The sequence below is a fragment of the Tyto alba genome, unplaced genomic scaffold (genome assembly GCF_018691265.1).
Source record: "Tyto alba isolate M040663 unplaced genomic scaffold, T.alba_DEE_v4.0 Super-Scaffold_18, whole genome shotgun sequence".
Taxonomy (NCBI): Eukaryota; Metazoa; Chordata; class Aves; order Strigiformes; family Tytonidae; genus Tyto; species Tyto alba.
Window position 1 is genome coordinate 3,797,791 of NW_024881280.1, and position 23,183 is coordinate 3,820,973.

General features: G+C 40.2%; 1 protein-coding gene across 1 annotated transcript in view; it reads left to right on the forward strand.

Moving 5' to 3' along the window:
• Positions 1-23,183, forward strand: part of TTC17 (tetratricopeptide repeat domain 17) — a 62,971-nt gene that overhangs the window by 34,122 nt on the left and 5,666 nt on the right. The window contains 7 exon segments of the mRNA XM_042791293.1: positions 15,432-15,605; positions 16,273-16,523; positions 17,551-17,716; positions 20,181-20,301; positions 20,638-20,797; positions 21,268-21,351; positions 23,035-23,154. Coding sequence (XP_042647227.1) covers positions 15,432-15,605; positions 16,273-16,523; positions 17,551-17,716; positions 20,181-20,301; positions 20,638-20,797; positions 21,268-21,351; positions 23,035-23,154 — 1,076 coding nt within the window.

A 23,183-nucleotide genomic window follows, 5' to 3' on the forward strand; every position in this document is an offset into this window, starting at 1 on the left:
CTTCCTTAAACTTGTGGTAATATTTAAAATACTCCTCTAATCTGGTTTATTCTTGGCTGCTGTTTGCACTGATTCCTGATCCAGGATGTTCATTTTGAGGTCAGCTATTACTACATATGCTGTTTAGGAAGTTGTGTTTCTTGAATGTGAGGAGAAACCCATACTAAAAGTGCTTAGAAGAAAAGTGTTATCTTTCCCTTTTTGCTAGCTTAGCCACAGGTTAACAAAGTGAGTGTGAATATTCATCTGGTACATTGGGGTTGGTTTTGTTTGTTAAGGAATCTGTGAAGCTGCTAAATCAACAGAGACATGAATATGCCTTAGCATGTTAATTTGCTCATTAAATTTCAGTATTGCAGTATTTAAGTGTTTTACTCTATATTTTTGCCTTTTTCTAGGACTCTTCCTGTCTTAATATTTCTTTCTTTTTCATTTCTAATATCCTTTAGGTCATCTTTTGTCTGAGTGCAAGAAACCTGAAACTATGAACCTGACAAATAGTGTAAATGTTCTTTGTACATTCTTGTGCAGAGCATAAAATAAACATACTGGTTAATTCAACCTTGATGATCATTTGTGGTTTAAGTCAAAACTCAGAATTCAAAAATGGAAAGGTAGATTTGCCTATCTTAAGTTTGGGGAAATATTTTTCTCCCCCAATGTAGACTTCAACTGACTCGAGAGGAACCTTGACAGGCTGTATGAAAGTGAGGCTAAATCTCCAAAACCAGAATTATTTCAAGAATGCATACCCAGAAATCACACTTTGCACTTACAAGTATCCTGAAATTTTGGGAGTCTTCTGTTCATCCTTCAGTCCAAGGAAAATAATCGAAAAGAGATTGTAAGTTTGGATTTTGACATACGTAATGCAATAGTATATACAATTATTCAACCACTACATAGAACCTAAAGAATGCAAACAGTATTTAGATGCTAATATTTAACATTACCTGTTGCACTTACAGCATTTGTTAAAATATTAATATCACATAGACTTAAGAATTCATAAAGCCACATAATCTGCTCTTGTTTGGCTCCATGAGAAGACTGGAAGGCATGTTTTGTTGACAAGATGCAGACTGAACACTACTTTCACACACCTTTCTGAATGGGTCTTTAGGTATAGAGCTAATGCAGCACATTTGTAAATACACAGATCAAGTGTATGCTTGACAATCCCAGCATTGTCAGGAGATTTTCACAGCCTTTCAGATCACGTGTTGCTGCCTGGGGACACCTGATACTGAATTCAGCTTGTCCTCCTCTTATTATGCACTTGATGGCATGTCATAACTTCCTATCCTTTTACATGGTTAGATTATGCCAAAAATCTTTACCAAGAAATTGGAATGTCAAATGTCTCTGGTTTAATATCTTGTTTTGATAAGCATTCATTCAGTGTTTCTGAAAGTAACAGCAGTAGGGCTGCCTGTGCTTTGGGTTGTAGGCCCATGTAATAGCTGTGGGTTTGCTTCGCCTGTCAAAAGCCTCTGTTCACAAGAACTGAACTAACAAGCGAGATGCAGAGTTCCTTGCTTTCCTGCCGTGAGCCGTCGGCAGAATCCAGCAAATGGTCAGTGGGAGTTATATGCTAGCATGGGATGGAATATGGGATCAAAAATCTGAATTTATAGTCTGATTTTTGATTACAGTATGTGCCTGGTGTATGTTGCAAGTAGGTGAAATAGGAATTTTCTCAAGCATGCTGGGACATTCACTCTTAGCACAGGGCTTTGTAACTGGGGTACACTGATGCTGACTTGTCAGATGCTTGCTTATATGCTCCTGTCTGTACTGCTGCCTGGTACTTTTTGTTTCTAATTTATCTCTGATCTAGACAGAAATTTAGATTTCAAACCCAAGTCACTTCACACATGTGAGAAGAGTAATTACAAACCTCAGTCCCAACACTTTTTTATTTAAACTCTGCCTCCTATGTTGAAGTGTATATAAACTCTTGTTTCTGTTGTAAAAGGATTTCTAAATCTGCAAAGGTTTTTGGTGGGTTTTTTCCTTATGGAGGAGATATGTGAAGTGTCCAAAATTTAGTACAGCTATATCACCTATGACATGTATTTTAGGCAACTGCAGTTCAGTTAGTTGCAACTAATTTGGGTACTGTACAGCAGCAGTGCTGCGGTGCAACACATGCCTCCATTACTTGGACCAACAGCCCACATACTGCCTGATTCCCAAATAACTGAGAAAATGGTCGGAAGACTTCATTGTTATGGGATTATCCTGTGGTGGTCCTTCTAGAGGTGACTTGGCAGTGCTAAGGGTGTTGCTACCACACGATTGACTGCCTTGTTACTGGCAAGTCAGTCCCTGAAGCCTGTGAAGTAGCAGAAACTTTATGATGCTTGACAGATACCTAAGCAGCCATATCTGACACAAATAACAGGACCAAGAGACTTGCATAACAAGTATAAAAAACTTAACGTGAAAAACGTGGTCAACTCTGAGCTGTAGAAGTACTATGGCTTTGTGCTGCTCAGTAAGCTAGTAGAGAAAGCCAGTGTTACTTTTGTCTGATATTAAAATGGTGCATTGCCAGGATTTGCTTTGCACACCTTTATGGCTTAAAAATTGCAAGTAGCTTTGATCATGTGATAAGGTCTGTAGAGGAATATCCAGTTAATGCCCGGGGGATTGTTGCTGTGGCACTTCATTGGCTGATGTGAACATTCAGATGTTTTCAAGCCTTATTAAAAAGGTTGTAGTATACTCGAAGCATATTTTTAGTGTGGTGGTCAGCTGGCCATTGAAACAAGCTGATTTGTTAATTGATGTTGCATAGGACTTTTCCTTACATCTGTGAACAGAATTGCTGCTTGGACAAGCAGAAGTCATTTGTACTCAAAATATTTTTATCTGACTGTAAGCATGTACCCCTGACTGACAGTTCCAGCTCCTTATGAGCTTATGCACTTCACATTCTTTTAGACAAGACCAAAATTCACAATCTTAAACTTTATTAATAGGCTGATGATATTCAAACGTGATGCACAACTTGTTTCAAGCTTCAAGTTTCTTTAGTCTCACTGTCTTTTATTACTTGGCAGGATAGTGCTTTTACAAAAAGCTTTGTGCTGCTCTGTTGGAAGTAGAGGCAGTGTGAGCACACCATAAATCTGTGTGCACACCATCGAGATATCTGAATGCTTTTATGCAGCGAGTGTGTGTGAAAGCAATGCATACTTCCTTACTTTATGACTTAGTTCTGTAATGTATACAGGAATAGCTGAATGATCTCCTTTAAGTATGGTTTTAGTGCCCTCTTGTGGTACAAATACCCTGTACCACATGAAATCAAAAGTCTCATTTTATTTCATCTACTTTTTCTTAAAATAAAATGTGGGGAAAAGGTATTTGATCTTCTAAGTGTATGGGTTTTCCTTTGTGCCCAGCACTTAAGTTCTTACAAAGTTAATAAGCTTAGACCTTTAAGCAAACTGACCTGAAGAGGAGAGGTTGACCTGAAGGAGAATCTCTGCTTGAAACCCTAATAGTAAGCTTATGGACAGATTAAATAACTTGCTCAAATCAACATCACTGTATAAGCCTCTGACTCTAACTTGACAGCTGCAATCACTTTGAGTTCTCTGTAGTGATTTCAGATGCACAAGTGCTAAGCAAAAACATCACATACATTTTCTTTACAATTGTGTGTTAAAACATAGAGATGTGAAGTATTTTTTTGAAAGTATTTTAAATTTTCAAATGCACCTTTCACTTACTCAGTGGTCCCCTACAAGCTGTGACTGACTTGATAGTCCCAGCAAAGGACTGCTGAATTTTGTTGCCATTTGCTGTAGCATGAGGTCCTTTTAGACATTTTTATCATAGTAACATTTTAGTTTCCTCTTTCTCAAGTTGCTTTATCTTGTTCCTCCAAGGAATGCTCATCACTTACAATGTTAATAGGTGGAAAAGGGGATGTTTACTCTTGGGGCAAAGGGCGTTGAGCTTAGCTCGGAATTTAATCTTGTTTTAGTAGAAGCAAAAGGCCAGAATCTGTACCAATTGTATGGGATTCTGAATGGAACACTACAATATGTCTAAAATTCAGCTTTTTCTTTCTTTGACTTCTGTATCATGTAAAGGCAGAATTCTTGAGTGCTCCTGAGTCTTATTTAGACTACCATAAATATCAGTACTCTTATTTATCTGACTATATTAATGAAAGGGGCTGGATCTGTGACCATTCATCTCTCTGTTGCTTCTAGTCTTTCTCCATTGCCTTATGTGAAAGTTCATCTGTATAAACGGAATAGTCAAGCCCAATAGGGTTTTTAAACAAGCAGAATTCTATGAAGCACACAAACAGCTTGTCAGAGCTCTCAGAAACACATTGTGCCAAATGCTTGCACTGTTGTTTAAGAGCAGCATAGAGAAAGCGGGTTCTGTCTTAAACAGGAGCAGTTCTAAAATCAGTGTTACCTTTTGAAGTTAAATACTCAGTTGTTTATTTTGACCCCCAACACACACATGCGTGCACCCGCATGCCTGTTGTTCACCCTGCAGGTTCCAGCTGGGATCTGAAAATCAAGCTGGTTTGCTTTTCCCTTAAGCATTTCTGACAAGGGAGATCATACAGTGTCAGTCCATCTGAAAGATCCATTGATGCCACACGGGTGGAATCCAGGTCACCGTGTTTGGGCTCTGCAGTGCTAAAGGAGTAAGGGGAGGTTAAATTGTACTTGTGTAGAATGGAAACATCTTACTGAATTGCAGGCAGGTGGGAGATACGGAGAATGAGGACTGCTTTTTGTTCTGTTGGAGGCAGACATCCCTCAGGGGTGGGGGTGTCAGGAAATGTCAGTTATGCCTCTGTCTGGGAGATCCTAGAAAAATCTTACGTGAGAATGTACTCTGTGGGAATAATGTGACCCAATTATTCTTTCTGGTTTGCGCTACCATTTCTGCACCACTAGCCAAGCAAGGTGAAGAAGCAGTCCCTACCATCCACCTTTGCTGCAGTAATCATGACATTCCTAGAATTGTAGTGCTGTGATCTGGAAGATAGTTGGCCAGATGCAGGCTTTTGGATACTTTTTGCTATTTGATTTGGTGTGTGCTGTATAAAGCAGATCTTTCCCTGAAAAGTCTTTGTCTAGCACCTCTTGAGTGGCTGGAGGAAGTTGAAAGTGAAGGACCTGACCCTGACAGTGCCGTGCCAAGCTCACCTTGAAACCCGTCTTTCCTTTTTTTTCACATTTGTTAAACATGCTAATGGGTGGATTTGGTCTGCAGCTTCTTTTTATGCTGACATTAAGTGCATTTCTTTACATCATCCAAAGTCTGTCTTGCTAGCTTATGTACTTACTCTGCTTATTTACATCATGACAGTCTACCTGACAACTTCTCCCAACAGTCATCAGCCTCACTTTGCGTCATGTTCTGTTAAGAATGGTACACCTGCAATATTTAGTGTTCTGTATTCCTTCTGTCTTTTCCCAGGATCAGAAGGCCACAGGCTAGCAGAGGAGGGAGAGGAAAGTCATGGCCTTCAGGAGTAATCGAGGAAATGGGGTTAGCACGGTGGACGGGAATTTAAAATTGTAGGAGAGTTCAGTGAGAGTTTACTGATGCAAAACTATTAATATATGAAGGAAAAGCAGTACAGTATTAAACTAAATATAATATGACATTTCCCATTTTTATCTGCCTTTATAGTGCAAATGATTCTTCGTGATATGTTATGTGGATCCTTCAGTTACTTGAGTATAACTACATGCTTATGTAGTAGGAGGAGGATCATCGGGGGTTAGAGTGGAAGGGAAAAGGTTTTCTTCTCAAATAAATTTTTCAAAACCTGGTACCTTCAGTTATCAAACATTAACATTTCTCTTCAATGTTTTTGGTGGTTTTTTTTCTGATAGGAATGTAGAGAAAGCAAGGCATGTTTGCTACTGTCTGTCTTCATCTCTTCCAGGAGGCTGCTTTTGCCAGTGATGGTTTCTTGCACGTAGCTGCTAAAAGTTCTGCTGAACCTGAGGAGTGCGCACTGCCTAGAGCTGGACCTTTTTAAAAAGGCCCAACAACTACATATGCTCAACAGCCTTTTTAGGAGGAACAGTAATACAAACAACTTCATAGTAAAGCTATACAGACTGAATTAGTGAGTTGGTTAAAACATGGGGTCCCCATGTGTGGTTGAACTGACAATGCATAGTTTAGTGTCATTAACAACTTGGGAAGACCTTGAAGGCTGTATTCACTTGTCTTAAATCTGAGAACATGGGAAGTGGTGATCTGTAGCCTCAGCCTGTAATGAGTCATGTTGAGATTGTCTCAAAGCAGCATGCAATGCCATGTGTTCAGATTAAAATGAGCACTGCGTTCTGAGCTGTGGAGTGCCAGGCACTTAACTACCCCTGATCTGTCTACTTTATTGATTTGGTTTTTCCTTTTAGGGTTGGTTGCCTGGTTCATGTGAGTTTGCGTTGTGCTCTGACTGTCCTCAAAGCTCTAAATCTATCATCTGTTCTGGCTGCTAGTGACTGAAACTAGGACAATTCAAAGTTTCCCAAGAGGAAGAGATTGATGCTTCCTGAATGCAGCAGTTTTGGGGAGAAGAAACATTCTTGCAAAAATTTCTAGTCTTTCTGCAGGCACTGTTCTGTAGCTTTGTACTATTCTGGCAGTGTCAGGAGAGTATTTTCCTGTTGAATCTTAAACTAGGGTGGTTGGTAGGATGCTTGTCAAACTTAACCTTCTACGGGTATTCCTTACCTGGACTTAAGAAAAGGCTAATCCGATTCTTGCATGACTCCCTCAAAACCAGGATTAATTTTCTTATCTTACTTACAGCAACAACTCTGCTTCGTCATGGATTTTATAAAATGGGGCCTGTGAGACCAACTGCTAAGCACTTAAAAGCTGTCTTAGATTAATAGGGGGCATACCAACCTGACCAGTTAACACACTGTTTTTCTTTTTTGAGTGTGTCAGTGTCTCTGCTTTGATCTCCAGTTAGGAGGAAGATTGCATGGATATCTATCCCAAACAAATCTATAAATTGTCATGGATCAAGTCTGACTATTAATCTGCTTTTGTTGAGCTCTGTAGCCTAGTGTAGAGGTACACAGACAAACATAAATACAGCCTAACAAAAACATTTTCCTAAAATAAAAAATATTAAATCAGATCCATGTGGAATACTGTTTAAATCCCCATATACGGTGCAAACCTTACAGACAGAGTGGTATTCAAAAGACAGGCACGTAAGGCCATTACTTGGCTTTATTGTGCCTACCCTGTGTGTTGAGAGAAGTGGAAGGCTAACAGTAACTCGTGATGGGGTTAGTTATCTGTTGTAGAGTTCAACTACATGACAGCATTTCTCACGAGTGGGTTACTCTTGTAAAGTCTCTTTTAAACTTGAGTTCATAGGTACCATAGAATCTTACAGGATCTAACAAAATATTTAATGCTTAGCATAGGAATAGGCATGTGGCTTATGATGGAGGAAAGATTAGAAAGAGGGCAAAACAAATGCAGGCCACTGTTGCCTTTGCTTATGCTAGTGATCCTTAAATTAAGAATGTCCATGTCTTAATCAGAAACAGATTTCAGAAGTGTATTGTGTGCAAGGAACTATATATTGGTCATTTTGGTATTCATAGCATAAATTATACTATGATCTACTCTAGGTGAGTGTTAAAGAATTAATAAGTAACTGTCCTTACCTGACAGTAAAAAAAATAAATCTGACACAGAGGAGAAGTCACTGAGGATAAGCCTTTATCTTCAGATCTTTCATGTGCTTGTTTCTCTTGCTTTCTTTCCCTTTTTCCCAAGAACAAACAAAAGAAGTCAAGCTATTCTTGAGGCACAGGCTGGAGTGCTACTTACCTTCCTACTCTGTATGTAGGACCAAAGTCCCCCAAAAGAGATATTTCCTAGTCTCTTTTATCCACTGTCAGGGTTGTAGAGTTTAAATGGAGATGTTTAGATGTTTCTATGTTTAGGGCCCTATTCCCAGGCATCACAGAGGAAGTTATTGCTTCTAGATGTGCATCATTAAAAAACCAAGCTCCTATTTAGTGAGTGGTGAGGAAGGAGGAGAGTGAAGGCTTTAGGTAGTCAACCTCTTTGATTTTCTCCTCCCTGTTTTTAGTTATGGAAGAGGTGTTGGCAGGGAGGGTTGACATTTTCTACTCTGTTATAAAGTAGCCTACTGAATTCTTCAGGATGTTTTGCATGCACATCCCTTATTACACTGCATTGTGTTCTAAGTTAAATAGGTTTGTTGTCTTCTTTAATTTTTTTTTCCATATTTTATTTATCACTTTTTTATATTTCATAAGGAGAATTTGTCTGTCTGTTTATCAGGGACTGGTCTGTTACGCAATGGTGAGGTATTTCTCTCACTTAATACGAACAAAAAATCTGCTTCTTATTGCTGGCAAATGTTGTTGGCATGTGTTTGTTTTGAAAGGTTTAATCAGAACTGTTGTGACAAGACAAATACAGAATCTTTAAATGTATAGCTAAGCCAGTTTAGAGGCATCTTTTGGCTACACATAAGATTTTAAAACTATTTCCTTACAAATGAGAACAGTTGTTTTACTATATAATCCTCTTAAGTGAAAACCTGTTGTTGGAATAAATAATAAAAAAGAAAGAACTTTTATGTGCTTGAGTCTGAATTTTGGCCACATAAATAATCCTCCTGTTGTTTACTGTGCATCAAACCAAAGCTTGTTATGTAGCACAGTCTTCTGACTACTCGATTTTGAGCATGCCTCTCTTCGTCTTTGAAGAAGGGCCACTGACTGCTCATCTAAGGGGGAAATTTAGAGAAGAGGTAGGCATTTATGAAAATCAACTTTTACAATAATTCCTATTGCTTTTCATGATTCTTTGTCTATAGTTAGCTTATATTTTTCAGTTAGCAGTATGTCCTATCCTTTGAAAATGTTTATTTTTGTCCTGTAACTTACAGTTTTGCCAAGGGGGGGTTATATTAAAGGAAAAAAGCTAAAAATGAACAAGTGTTTCTTTGTGGGGAGAAAACACACCAAAAGCTTAGTCTGAATTTTGGGCACTACACTCATCATTCTCTGCCAGGACCCATACTGATGCTTAACTTGAAATACTTGACCAGAGAGGGAATTTACTTCAGTCTGTCCTTCGTTATTCCATAATAGTAGCTGTGTTGATATGTGGGTAGCAGATAAATTGTTTTTAGTGATTTGTCCAGTTCGTTACACCTGTAAGAGGTACTGGAGGTGCACTTGTGTGACAGTAAGTTACGGAGCGTGGTCGTGCCTTGTTGAAACTAGCAGTGATACTCCTGAGTTCCAGGAGAGCGGGACCGACCACTGGGTAGCCTGCTTGGCTTTTCCAGCCTGCGGCGGGGCTTCCAATGATGCTTCTCTGCATGTAGGTTGTACATCTGTATCTTTCCTGGGTCTTAGAGCGCACAGTGAATATGTAGTAGGGCTTGTGTATTTCTCTTCAGTTAAATATAGACCGTTCAAACATTCACAGGTCAGTATTGCACAGCCAGGCAACTGTCATTAAGAACTTCTCCCTTTACTTCCCTGCTTCATTTGTCACTTTGTTGATTATTTTTCACTAAAAATAAACAGAGAACTCTTTGGTTATGTGTCTTTTTATGCTTGTGTGTGTGGAAAGTGCCACATTTTCTTTGGTATTGCTTCTGGAGCACAGTGCTGCCTTGCAGTTCAGCAGTTATGGCTTGTGACCTTTCTGTAATGTTTCTGATGACAATCCTATTCTGTCATAAGTGGTTTGCAGTTTCTGCTTTCAGAGCTCAATCATGGGATTCAGTTTGAAGTGCAAATGTTTGGTTGTTTTTTTTTTTTCAGGAAAACCGTAAGAAAAGGAATGCATGAATTTTAGACCAAAATCTTAATAGAACTATGATAATTTATAATTAAGGTGAGCAGAGCAGCAATAGTTGATAAAGATAAGTCTCTTCTCTAGTTACTGCTCATCCTGTTGCTTTTAAAACTCATCTCAAAATAACTGGCATGGCTATTTTTGCCCTTAACAAATGTTTTGCAGTCAAATACCTGTTCATATGTGATTGGAATAACATAGTTGCTGTTAGTGGCTTGCAAGATCTTTAGGAAATTGTCATGTTCACCTTGAAACATCAAGCTAATTTGGGTATGCAGTGTGTTAATCACTCATGTTAACATTGCCGTGAAAGTCAAAGTGCTTGTCTTATATGTTGTCTGAAGGATGGTCTCTCAAACAGCACTTCCCCATAATGCTGCCCTGGCTTGTTAATGTCAGGTTGTGGTGAAATCACCATGGTGCAGAAAGTAAGACAGTTCTTCAGGTTCTAGCTTGGCCCAGATCTTGATGGCTGAGATGGCAGTAGTTTTAGATGCAAAAAAAAAAAGAGTTCTGGTAGGTGAGTTCATTAATTCCAGTTTATTTTTGTAAACCATGGTAAATTACATTGCCTGTGACATGAGGCACTGAACGAAACTTGTTCTATAAAAGTGATGGGTGACAATATGCTGGTTTTGAGTTTAATTTCTATACTTGATATGTTTTAGCCTAATTCTAAATATGAAGTGTCAACCAAGCAGTGAGCGCCCCTAAAATCTTCACATGACCTAAGAGCAGCATTAATTGCTTCGCATTTTCATGTGTAAAATGGTAATATACCACCCCCTCTGACTCGTGTCTCCTTGCATCTGTGTAAGCAGTGACTAGCAAAAGTAAAAAGAAGACTGCTTATTGATGCACTGCTCCTGAAATGTCTGTAGATGAGACTATTCATCTGCACGCAGGGATTAAAACGGGTTCCATTAAGCTCGGTGATATGTCATTCCTGCTATAAAAAAAGAGAACTACCTTTACTGAATTTCACCATGGGGAATACTAGTTTTGAGCGTGTATCAAAAAACAAGTATGGAGTTAATAACTCCTGTTAGCGTCTTGGTTTCAGTTTGTTTTGTACTGTGACAACCCAGGTATTAGGCTGACTTATACCTGTGTTAAGTAGAGTTCTCTCTTTGCATTGTTTAACCGTAAAGTGGCACCATTTAAGTGACACTTATCTCCAGGTAACTTGCATTTTGCATAACCTAATGCAAGTCACTGACTGCAGCAATAGTCACTTGACTCTTGTAATCATTCCTTCAAGAGATAATCCAGCTTTGCTTATTTCAAGCAGGAGGAACAAAATCGGTATCTGAACTTTAAATGACTTGACTTTTAGTTTTGAAGCATTATTCTGCCATCGTAATTTCTAACTATGTACCAAAAATATAAGGAAATTAATTTGTCTCATCATAAGAAGTTAGGAGCCCATAATTTTCTTGAACTTAGTAAGTTGGAACATAGATGGTGGAGTTAGGAACACCATATTTTGCAAGCCCTGCACTGACAAACAAAGAATAAAAAGTTAGTAAAAACTCTGGACTGACCAAAGGCACTTGGAGATAATTTTACTTTTTATCTCCAGTGCTGCTGATGACGCTGTTTCATCTATCTTTAGTTGATATGTAGGAATTAACAGTGAAAATACTTCGTGAGGCCTCATTCTCTCAGCCAGATGTACCACAAGGCACAAGCAGCTACAGTGGCAGTTAATTTAGATTTTTAAAACAATCAATGCCCTCTTTAATGGTGAAGTTTGATTACTTTCAAGGCCTTCCTCAAAGTGCAGCACTACTATATGATTCACTGGGAGTGTTGTTCATCTTTCCTTTTTTCCATACTTCTCACATTTCTTTTAAGTGGATTTCAGTCTGAGGGTCTGGAGTCATTTAAATTGGCAGAAGTTTGTCAAAAAAAAACCCAGATAGTACCATAAAAGTTTATATGTAGTAGGGGAAGTTCATAATTGTTTCCAAGTGTGACTTTTCTGAGAAACGTGGCAATACGAAGTATGGTTCAGAAGAAATACTTGTTATCCCTTTATAGGTGGAGCAAACCTTCAACAGCAGTTACTGCATCACTTCTCCTTCCTACTGTTTCTCCTTCCTTGCTACAGATGTCAACACTCTAGGCATTTCTCTCCTTACACTAAGTGGCTTTCAACTTAAGAGTTTGGATGTATCCAATTCCTAAAGAGCTTAAGTCTGACTTTTTGTTTGGGGTTTTTTAGCCCTACCAACTGCAGTAGGTACCACAGCTTCGATGGACATTTGAAAGAGGTCCTGAAAATCAAGAAGGTGGTTAATATTAGGTGGGATGGATGATTAACAGATCTTTTCTGTAATTAAAATGTGTGTTGTGTGAATGCTGTACAAGTGCATTCACACTGGCCCCAAAAAATTACAAACTAGAACAGTATGAAAAGTGGACACCTTTGATATATAATACCATGTTCTACTTTTAATCTCCAAGCTCTCAATGCTTCAGTTTAGACTTTGTATTTGCTTTCTCTGTCCAATGGATTTACTTTATAATTTAGGAACTGTTCTCTCTTTTTTCCTCCCAATTTATATTTCTACATTAAGCTGGCACAAACAGTCTATTTATTTGTGTTATTTCCATCACATGAAGTAAGTGTCTGGGCCTTTACATCATCTCTATGGCGTCTTTATTTCACTGCCTGGAATGTAGTAACCAGGTCTATAATACACAAGGTAGCACTGACTCTGATCCAATTTCCTCTGAGCTTTCTTAGCTCTGCAGAATCAGTAGGAAAAGTGACAACAGCTGCTCCCAGAAAGTAAGTGAACAGGCAGATGATCCTTCTCTAGTAAGTTTTCAGGATGGAGTAAGCTGTATTGATCAAGTACTATGAAGCAGTTGTAGACTTCCAAGTTCTGTAGTGCAGTATCACAGTGCCAAGTCTTTACACCTAAAATTCACGTGCACGTACTCAGACAACCACAATATACATGAAATGCTAATAAATAAGGCACAGCTGAGCACTTGTAGGGTGGCAGTCACTTTTGTCCTTCACACAGCTAAGGTGCTGTAAGTGTTGCAGTGCTACAACTAATGTTCCACGGCCAGTGAATGTGCCTGGGGTTTGGGGGTAGGTTGTTCCCTTGCTGCTCTCACACCTGCTGGTCGTCAGGCATCCAGCTGGTGCAGGCTGTAAAGTCCTGGCTTGTGGTGTCTCAGTACCCTCAGCTTCATGGTGCACTCATCAGAGACCTTGAACTTCCATTGGTTTTTCAACCAGCAGTTGTTTTTTTCCAGCTACGTCAGACGACTGAAAGCAGCAGTTTGAAAAAATTAGGCCACTCAGGTTTCTATATATAGCAGCTCTCAGATCACAAGAAAGCCAGTACTCTCATCTAGTCTGTTTTTAGCTGTCAGTGTTTGTAAATTAATATTAACAAGAGTTGGTCTTAAGTAGAATTTTAAGTGCCATCATGGGTTTTTTTTCCTTCTGCTTGCTATTGCCAGCTTTTTTCCTCTTTTTGGCATTTTTATTTCAATTAAGAATAGTTGTTCGTTTTTCAGCCTCTTCGCTTTTTTCTTTATACTAATGATGAGTTGACCTTCAGCAAAGGGAACTGTGGTCATCACATTGCTGAGAAGCACCTGACTTGCATCCAAATCAGGCTGGTTTACTGTCAGGCAGGGGGACTAGTTTCAGCTTTAGGGTTCTGTGCACACCATTTCTCAGAAATTAAACATGAGGATCTCCATGTATTGAAGTGATTATTTTATAATTTTTTTAATGAAACCAATTAATTTTTTACTGACAGCATGGGGGAGGTGGGAAGGGGATTAAAGAACGAGTCAATGACAGAGTAAGAAAGGCAGAATATAAATGTATGACAGATACTAGAAGAGTTTATGAAGTTAACTGCTTCTGGTTGATATATTTACTCATAAAACAACATTGTTTGACTTCTTTTGTATACAGCAGAAAAGGTAGGGCAAGAAATAGTTTTCATAGAGGGTTTATGAATATATTTGATTTTGGTCACACACACAAAAAATTACTGGTTTGTGTCTCCTCCAACAATGCCACCAGAGTGTTCACAGGTGCAAAAGTAGAGAGCATACACCAAAAAGCTATAGGTTTATTTTGCTGAGAAGTGGTGGAACAGGTTAGCCTTACGTAACGAGTTCCAACCATCCTTTCATCCTGCTGGCCTGATGAAAGAGTGAGACCTAAAAATATTCTTTTGTAACATGGGATCATTGCGTGGAGAAGAAAGGAGTCACTGATCTACTTTATTCACATTCTTCGTATGCCACACTGCCAGCTGAAAAAAAAAAATGCCTTCCATATGCACGGAGCAATACAGTTTGCATTCATGAGGGTAGAATGGGGGCCGTACTTGAGAATCTTGCATTTAATTCAAGCTTTCTTTGATTTGCTGCGTGCTTCTTAATTCATTTGTGTCTGTAAGCTGTTTTCACTCACGAGTGACTGAAATAAAGGGAGGCGGGATCTGAGAGCAGCAGTTTTGTCCAGGCCATGCGTTTTTCTCGGCGGTGCCCGGTGCCCCAGCCCGTGTCTCGGCCCCGTAGCTGCAGGGTGGGGTTGGGGGCAGCTCCCGGCCTCTCGCACGCGTGGGCAATCCTGCTCCTGCCTGCCTGGCTCTCGGGGTCGCCCCCAGGAGCAGCTCTCGGCATGCTTCTTGCCCTGGAAGACTGGCAAGTAATTATTATTTAAAAATCTGAGATCTTTAGCTACAATGTATTAGAGTTCACAAATATTTCTACAAAGTTGAAGGTGGCTACCCTTTAAACTCTCTGAAGGCTTAACCGTGTCTCACTGAAGGATGCTCAAAGGCTAGTGTTGCAAGTTTGCACTTTATTTTTTAAACCTGCTCATCACGGGCTCTACATTTGGATTTTTCCACTGTTATTCCTACATCTTTGTATTTGGTGGAATCTGGGCCTGTGGCCTGACCACGGAATTATAGATGTTAAATTTTCAGCTCAATAAACTTCTGATTTTTTTGGCACAGATTAATACCAGCAGCTTTCGTCTGTCTGTTTAATGCGCTAGCCTTACCTACGTACTGTCTGTTGCTGGCACAGAAAGCCAGAGCCTGGCAATCCCCTGTCAGTCTGCCTTGGCCCTTTTTCTCTTGCACATAAGCACAGTGAGCATTATGGTGTCTGAGTGAAGTTCATGTGGCAGACAACTCCCACGTATGGTAGTGTCACTAAAAATATGTCTTGGGAATGCTCATTGGAGTGGCTACCAGCACGCTAATTTTCTCCATACTATGCAACCTTCCCTCAAAAGATACCTGATTTTTCTTTCATTAGTAGTTTGCAGTGTATACCTAACAACATTGTTTCCTATAACTGTTTTAGGTTATCTGCCTGGTCAAGAGGCAGATCAGCTTTTTAGGCACTGAATGAAGTCTTTCATGCCTTGTAGTATTATTCTGTTAAATCATATATAGAAAACTAGAAGACCATAGCTTCCGCAGTACAGCTTCTGCACCTGTATCCAGCAGGAGCAGTTGTACGTGGTATATCAGTAAATTTCTGTCTTTCAGGCCACTGTCATGAGAAAAATCCAGATGGCAGTCATCACAAGGAGAAATACTTTGATGATCACCATGAGTCAGTTACAGCAGTGGCAGAAGGACTCTCTGAGGAGGGAGGCACAGAAGATCCAGAAGTCCTTACTCATAGTTCAGCAAGGGATCAATCCTTCTTGAGACTGGAAAGTAAGTCAGCCTTGCAAAATCAGTGCTCACAAATTAATCGGTTTCTAGATTTTTCAGAAGAGCTGTCTTCCTCACTCCAGGAAGCTATGTTTTCCCACCCTCTGTAAAGTGACAAGTAACCCTTAAAACTGTTTTCATGCTGTTCACTGTTCTTTTTCTCCAAGTCTAATGTCAAAATACATTAAATCAAAACACTCAATTAAGGTTTAGGTGCTTTCCAAGCTAAAGGATGTAGTTTCTTGCAAGACCACAAACACATGTTGGTTGTACCTCAGTGAATACTGTATCAGCTGTGCTAGACAGAAGGGAAGAAACAGTGTCTGTGGTTAAGGTACAGAGCACTTTATTCAGTATTTAAGACACGTATGTAGAGAAGAGACACCACCTGCTTACTCCCTCAAGCAGACAGTATTATGGTTTGGAAAGGAAACTAATGAAAGTGGTCTAGAGGTGTTGACTTTTGAAGCGACAGCTGATGCTTCTTTGCGGTGGGGAAGTCTGCATTCTCCAGTCCCCCTCTCCATTTGAAGTGTGCAGTGAGTAGTCAGTGATACTTGGTTTGTGCAAGTGGAAAAGTCAAGTCACAGAAAAAAAAAGATTCTTTTTATACAATTTGTGGAAGCAGCAGGAAGAAAATTTTTGAAGTTTTTATGATATTCCCTCTTAGACACAGTCACTGCAGAAAGCAACGGTTCAGAAGGAATGGAGGGGTTAGAAGATGATCAGATGTCTGAAGAGATGCTGGCTTTGGTGGATGAGTTTGAAAACTCTTGGCCTCAGGAAGCTTTTGAAGGGGCACTGGAGGTAAAAGGTCGTCGGATGGACTTGCAGGGAATCCGGGTCCTAAAGAAGGGATCTCAGGATGGACTGGCTACCTCCTGTTTTGGGGACTGTGGTGATGATGATGAAGCTGAATGGGTAAGTTTGGATGAGTTTACTTGAGATTTGTACCAACTTACTGTTGTGGAGGAGGGAAAGATAAGGACAGTTCAGGGGGTTTAAACACAGGAATATGCGTATATATAGGAACTTCCCCTGTGGGTCTAAAAGAGCTGGTTCATGGCTTGTGTGAAATGAACAAGTGGTTTCAATCTGTCTTCTGAAGGAAAGGCCTCCACATCACTCAAACTGGCATCATTTAGTCTGGAGAAAAGGAGGCTGAGGGAAGACCTCATCACTCTCTACAACTACCTGAAAGGAGGTTGTGTTGAGGTGGGGGTCGGTCTCTTCTCCCAAGTAGTGAGTGATGGGACAAGAGGAAATGGCCTCAAGTTGCACCAGGGGAGGTTTAGATTGGATATTAGGAAAAATTTCTTCACTGAAAGGATTATCAAGCACTGGAACAGGCTGCCCAGGGAAGGAGTTGAGTCAACAGCCCTGGAGGGATTTAAAAGATGTGTAGAGGTGGTGCTTAGGGACGTGGTTTAGTGGTGGACTTGGGAGTGTTGGGTTAATGGTTGGACACAATGATCTTAAAGGTCTTTTGCAACCTAAATCGTTCTATGGTCATAAGTCTTGATTATTAGCACCAGGAGTTTAAGTGTTGAACAATGCTGGGTGCCTTCAAACTTCTTTCTCGCAGTTACAAAGGACAAAAGTTTCTAACCAATAGTTCTGGTTAGCATGAAAGCAATGAAATACCCGTTGTCATCATGTCACAAACAAAATATATAATGAAAAACACCTTTCAAATCTCTGGCAGTTAATTTGGTTTTCTTTTCTGTTGGAGATTAAAGTTGTGTGCTTTGTTTGCGTGGTGCGATGCAGTGAAGGTGATCAGGCTTAGAGGATGGGTTGAGATGGGAAGGGAGGGAGAGTGAGAGGAAGATCTCAGCTGTAACATCTTAGAAATTGGATCTTTGGGCTAAAACAAGCAGTGTATTGGAGCTGATAATGTTCATGGTGTTTCTTACTGTTGACCATGCCAACACTGTTCTTTTGGTAGATCACTTTTCAGGTCAAACGTTTAAAGAAACCAAAAGCTGAAAGCTTGGATCTCCAGGAACCAGTTGGGAGAAATGGGGAAGAAGGCACTAATGGAGAAAATGAAAACTTTTACCAAACTGCCCTGGAGATCAGTGGACCAAAGATTCCTTCTCCTGGACCAATAGGTAACCTGCTGCTTCTAGAGAAAGCAAGTCGTTTGCAGCTTTTGTATTGCTCTGGCTTATTACCATAGATATGCGTCACAAAGACTACGTAGTGAAATGTGCCCTCTAGATGAGCAAGTGGGAAAATGAGAAATCTCTTCCATCAGCACATTCTTTGTGAAGTGCAGCGTAACTGTATCTGCTGAGTGAAAAATTTCTAGTTAATTCCCAGAACTTCTGGGGGATGGGGTGGTAAGAGTGGTAAGAGTGGTGAATGAAAGAAATAGATATTGTGAGTAGAAGTAGTACAAGACAGAGCGGGGTTTAATGAACTTTTTCTTAAAATAACTTCTCTGCCCATTCAGTTTCAATCAGATGAGAGACACTGCTTCGGAGACAAGTGCAGTATGAGAGCTTGAATTGATTACTGACTAAACATAAGACACACCACTGGAAAACAAAAGGCAGGAAATTTGGTCTAATAAAAATAAAGTTTAAAAAAAGAAAATCAAGTATTCTGCTGTAATTGGTTTGGTGATAAGCGAAAACTTAGAGACTGTCTTCCAGAAGACTGGAGTTACCAGAAGAGCTTTGCACCAACATAAATGAGGTGGTTTGGAGAGAGAGGTGGAGTTTTTGCTAGCTGAGTAACAGGAATTGGAGAGTGGTCTATTGTTATGGTGTAGGCTGGCTCCACTGGTGTGTTCAGGTGCATAGAAATCATCAGCACATAATTGCTTGGGATGAAGTTTAGAGCTGCTGGAACCTAATGATACCAAAGAAGAGGACAGAAGCAATTAGCCTCCGTACTTTTTGTCTTATCTTGATTTCACTGGAGGTAAAAATCTTTCTGTCACAGGGCTGATGTGTAAGCAAAGATGCGTTCTCCAATACGTTTTAGTCCTTGGCAATTTGATGGCCAAGAAAGTGATTTCACATTTTTGAGGCTTTTACATTAAATCTTTAACAAGCTCCTTTTTGAGCAACTGACAAATGTAAGTTACTGAATTAAACATTCAAATAGGGGGAAGGGATTACATGAAAAGAGGCTATAATTTATGAGCACACACCTGTCCTTTCCTTGATGTATCTTCTCCCCCCCAAGCTACTTTTGTGTCTTTGTTACGTAGCATCCCTCGATTGTAAAGTAGTTATATTCCTAACGCTCCTGGGAGGCAGGGTCCACTGACATCCTCTTTACAAGAACTAAATCATCAGAAGTTTAAATAACATATTGGAGGTCACCTGGGGAGTTCCTGGTGGAACAGGGAAATGATGCTAGCTGTCCTGTGTTTGACTGCCTCACAGACTACTGAACTCTCTCTGTGTAGTGTTTCCATACCTCTCACTGTCTTTTACCATTCATGCAAATAAAAACTCACAGTCAGTTCACAGTGGTGGTCCCCTCTGAAGTTTCCCAGTGTTTCTCAGAGTTAATTTTCCTTTAATCAGAATACTTTACAAAAGACATGATACTACAGACTTCATGATTATTTTGCAAAATTATGGCAAAGCATTTTACTCTACCTTGGGTGGGAAATAGGATTTGCATCCAAATGGGCAAAATTTCAGGTAACTAGAAATAAATACTGAAATACTGCCTACATAGCTGGTGTGATAGACTGGCACATTGTTAAACTTGGCTTCTCACTGTGCAAATTTACGGCTACAATGAATTTTTGTTATGTTCCAAACAGTTTGGATGTTTCTGATATGAGAGGAAAATGTTTCCTAACAGTTAGCACAAGCTGGATTCCTGGGACTTGGTACAGTATCCACCAAATGTAAGGGAAAGATTTCAGTAGGCTTTGGTTCAAATGTGAAGATCAGGTTCTTGTTTCTCCCAGTGATCTATTTGTTAACACGAAGCAAGTTATTTAACCTTCCCTGCTTCGGTTAACTTCTCTGAAAAATGGGATGGCTGAAGTGTAATTGCTTAATAGTTTCAGAAATGTTGCTATCGTGAGTGTAAGAATGCAGTAAAAGCCACTGTCTGTCTTAAACAATATTCATTGAAAAGAAACAGCAGTATTTTTCACCTGGGATTGTCAGAAGATGGAGCAATCAAGTTTTATTAGTTTTTACTGTAGCTGTAGAACATAAATGATGACTCACTTATGAACTTTCTTTAAGGACATTTAAGTAGAGACATTACCTGTAAACAGGAGTGGCGATTGTTCTTCGTGTGTAGCCATTGAAAAAGTGTAATAAAACAGGTTCTAAAAGTCTACCTCCTGATCCATCTTGTGTAGGATCCAGTTCTGTCTTTGCATCCCACAAGTTGCATTCAGTCCGTTTAGGTTCAGGAATGTTCTTAAAGAAATCTGGCTGCAGAACCATGACTTTTATAACGTTGGAATTGTATCCACTGGTATAAAGTGTTTTATACGTCATTGTACTGAAGTAGAATGTCTTTCTGCTTCCAGACAGCTTCTTCAATTTTTTTTTCTTTTATTTTGTTTTATTTTATTTTTCCTTTTGGAAGGGAAAAGGCATGACTATCGTAGCCTTGGCTGGCCAAGTCCTGATGAATGCCTGAAACTCCGCAGGGTAGAGCTTACAACTGTAGCCAGCACGTGGCTTGCTGTTTCTGCTAAAAACATTGAGTAAGTATCTTGTATGTGAATCTTAAATAAGTTACTCACACAAAGCAAGACATTACCTGGCCTTCAGTGTGCATAAACTGAAGATTTTAGTAGTATTTAAAGTAAGAAAGAACTACCAGGATTTCAAAGAAGTTTGAAGACAGTATGTGGTGTTTCATCAGTAGACTTGCCAAGAAAAGTGCAAGTGCAGACAGAGGGTCCAGTTTCTCTCGATTCTTGAGCTACTCACATGAGATTCTGCCAGATCTTGGGCAGTTTACACTCACTAGAGGACTTTGTAATGACTCTTCTGTTTTCTTCTCCTGACTCATTTTACCTGTTTTATGATCTTTGTAGCATTACAGAACACATTGATTTTGCCACGCAGCTGCAAGAACCAGCCATGGAGCCCCTCTGTAACCCAAACCTACCAGCCAGTATGCATACTTTGGACCACCTGCAAGGTGTCTCTAGTCGGGCCAGCTTGCATTACACGGGAGAAAGTCAACTGAAAGAGGTACGCCAGAGTTGAAGGCTGTCACTCAAAATCACCACACCATGGCAAGGTGCATTTAGCTCATTCTGTCTCCAGAAGTGACCTTCAGTGAGTGAACGCCTTGATAAAACTGTAAGAACAATGCAAACCAAAAGCAGCATTTTACCAGAATGTTTTCTCAGCCATCTACGATCTGGCCTGAGGGAAATCCTAAAACACTGTTAGTGTCTTTGTATTTATAGCTCTTGATGGATGAATTAGTGAAAGTGCAACTAAGCATACATAAACTTCTACCATTCTTAGTATTCAGTGCCATGGAGTTACAACACTGTGTGATCATGCAGATAGTATTATCTCAAGATAGACAGTGCTGTTCAGCTTGGAACAGGTTACAACATTTGTGAAAGACTGGGGGCAAAAAGCAACCAACAAGTGAGGGACGTCTCTTACCAGATTCCAGCATCTAAGCACTTGCTCTCCCTCTTCCACAGGTGCTACAGAATCTTGGCAAAGACCAGTACTCACCACAGTCATTAGAACAAGTTGGTACCCGAATAGCCAAAGCTTTGGAAAAGGTATGTGTAAATGAGAAGTGTGGGCTTACCACTCAGGAGTGACACAGTGGTCAACCCAGTCTTGAACCGTTTGTCTGAAATCCCGGTCAAGGAATGTATTAGTACTTGGACTAGGGATTTGTGTCTATTCAGCATCTCTAACGCCCTCATGGCTATTTTGTTGGGCTGTATCCTGTGCTACACTGCCAAGTGTCCTGCATATCTCTCTACTAAAACTTTATGTTGTCAAATTTCCCAATGTTTCCAGCCCTGCAGTGAGCAGCACTGCTGTGTGTTGATATAGATATTGAACTATTTCAATGATTCTCAGCCCTCCACTTTCTTTTTGTGCTACGTTGACTTGGAGTTTATGGGAATTTTGAGTTAAGCCGTGGCTCAGCTCTCCAGTTGCGCTCCTGACGTGCAGCGGTCAGGCAGCCGATGGGCAGGGGCTGCCTCTCCTCTCGGCCTGCTTCCTTCTACCTCGTGCAGTGCTGGGCTGAAGTGTCAGATGCGTTCAGGCAGGGTATGGCACTGGGTGCAAGGCTGCACTTGTTCTCCCCGGAGAAAGCCAAGTGTCCTAGCTAGATTAAGGCTTCTAGGGACCTCAGCTGACATCCTGGAGATGATTAGGGGTGTAATTTTCCCAGGATCTACGAGGTAGATAAGGATGCAGGGATTGTTGTTAAATGCTCACAGCTAGTGGGGGAGGATATCCCAAGCTACTACAGACAAGAGGGCTCAGCCAAAACAGTTTGGTGCCCCTAGTCTATTCTACCAGAAGCCATCTGAGGAACTTACTGTGCTTTGAAATTGAAGCCAATGTATCTTTGTCATTCCCAGAAAGTAAAGATGTTACTCTTGTGGGTGTGTTACAAGACTTAGTTTCTTTTCACTTTAGATGTGTGCTAACTTTTTTTCTTACATGCTACAATTCCCCCTGCAGACAGGGAGCTTTATCCAAATAAGCTGAAACTTTAGTGCCGAGACCAGAAACAGAATTCTCAGTAAGAGTAGCTGTGCTGGAAATAAAATGCAGTTCTTCTGTCTACCAGTCTCATTCAGTATTCACAAGAGCTAATCAAACAAATCAAGATGGCTACTTATCTAATTGCATATGTGAACATAAACATTCATTTACTGTATCTGAGTCCACAGAACTCAAGCACATAGTATTTTCCCTTCTAGCACGTGACATGGGAGTCAGCCAGCTAGAGGCACCAAACTTAATCAGCAAGGCTTGTCAGGCTTCTGCTCTGAGCTGCATCCCAGAGCATCCTTTCTCTTTCCAGTGACTAAAGGGAGCCTACGAATCCAGTCAGCTCACTTAGCTGAATATTTTTTGCTTTATGTTGGGTAATGTGTGTACAGATGTAGATGTTCAGCATCAGACAGCTGGTTAGAAGCTGTTGTAGCTGCTGAAACTGTTGCTGCTCTTTAAAGCTATTTAGCTTGTATTCCTTTTTAAGAAAATGATGTTGCATTTGGAATTTGTGTTTCATTTGGCAATCTCATTTACCTGGCTACCGCATATATGTTGTTAGATAAGAAACTTTGTGCTGCTTTGAAATAGTTCAATGCTATTTTTAAGTGTAACACCCTCTAACTCAGTATATCAAATCAATTGGAAGAGCAAAAGACAGGACGAAGACTGTTCACTACAGGTGTGTTTACAAGACTGATTTTGTGTTCTTCTTTTGCCAGAATCAGACTTCGTGGGTCCTCTCTAGCATGGCAGCTCTTTACTGGAGGGTGAAAGGCCAAGGAAAGAAGGCAATTGACTGCTTACGGCAAGCATTGCACTATGCACCCCATCACATGAAGGTGTGTACACGTGTGCCCGCTACTCAGAT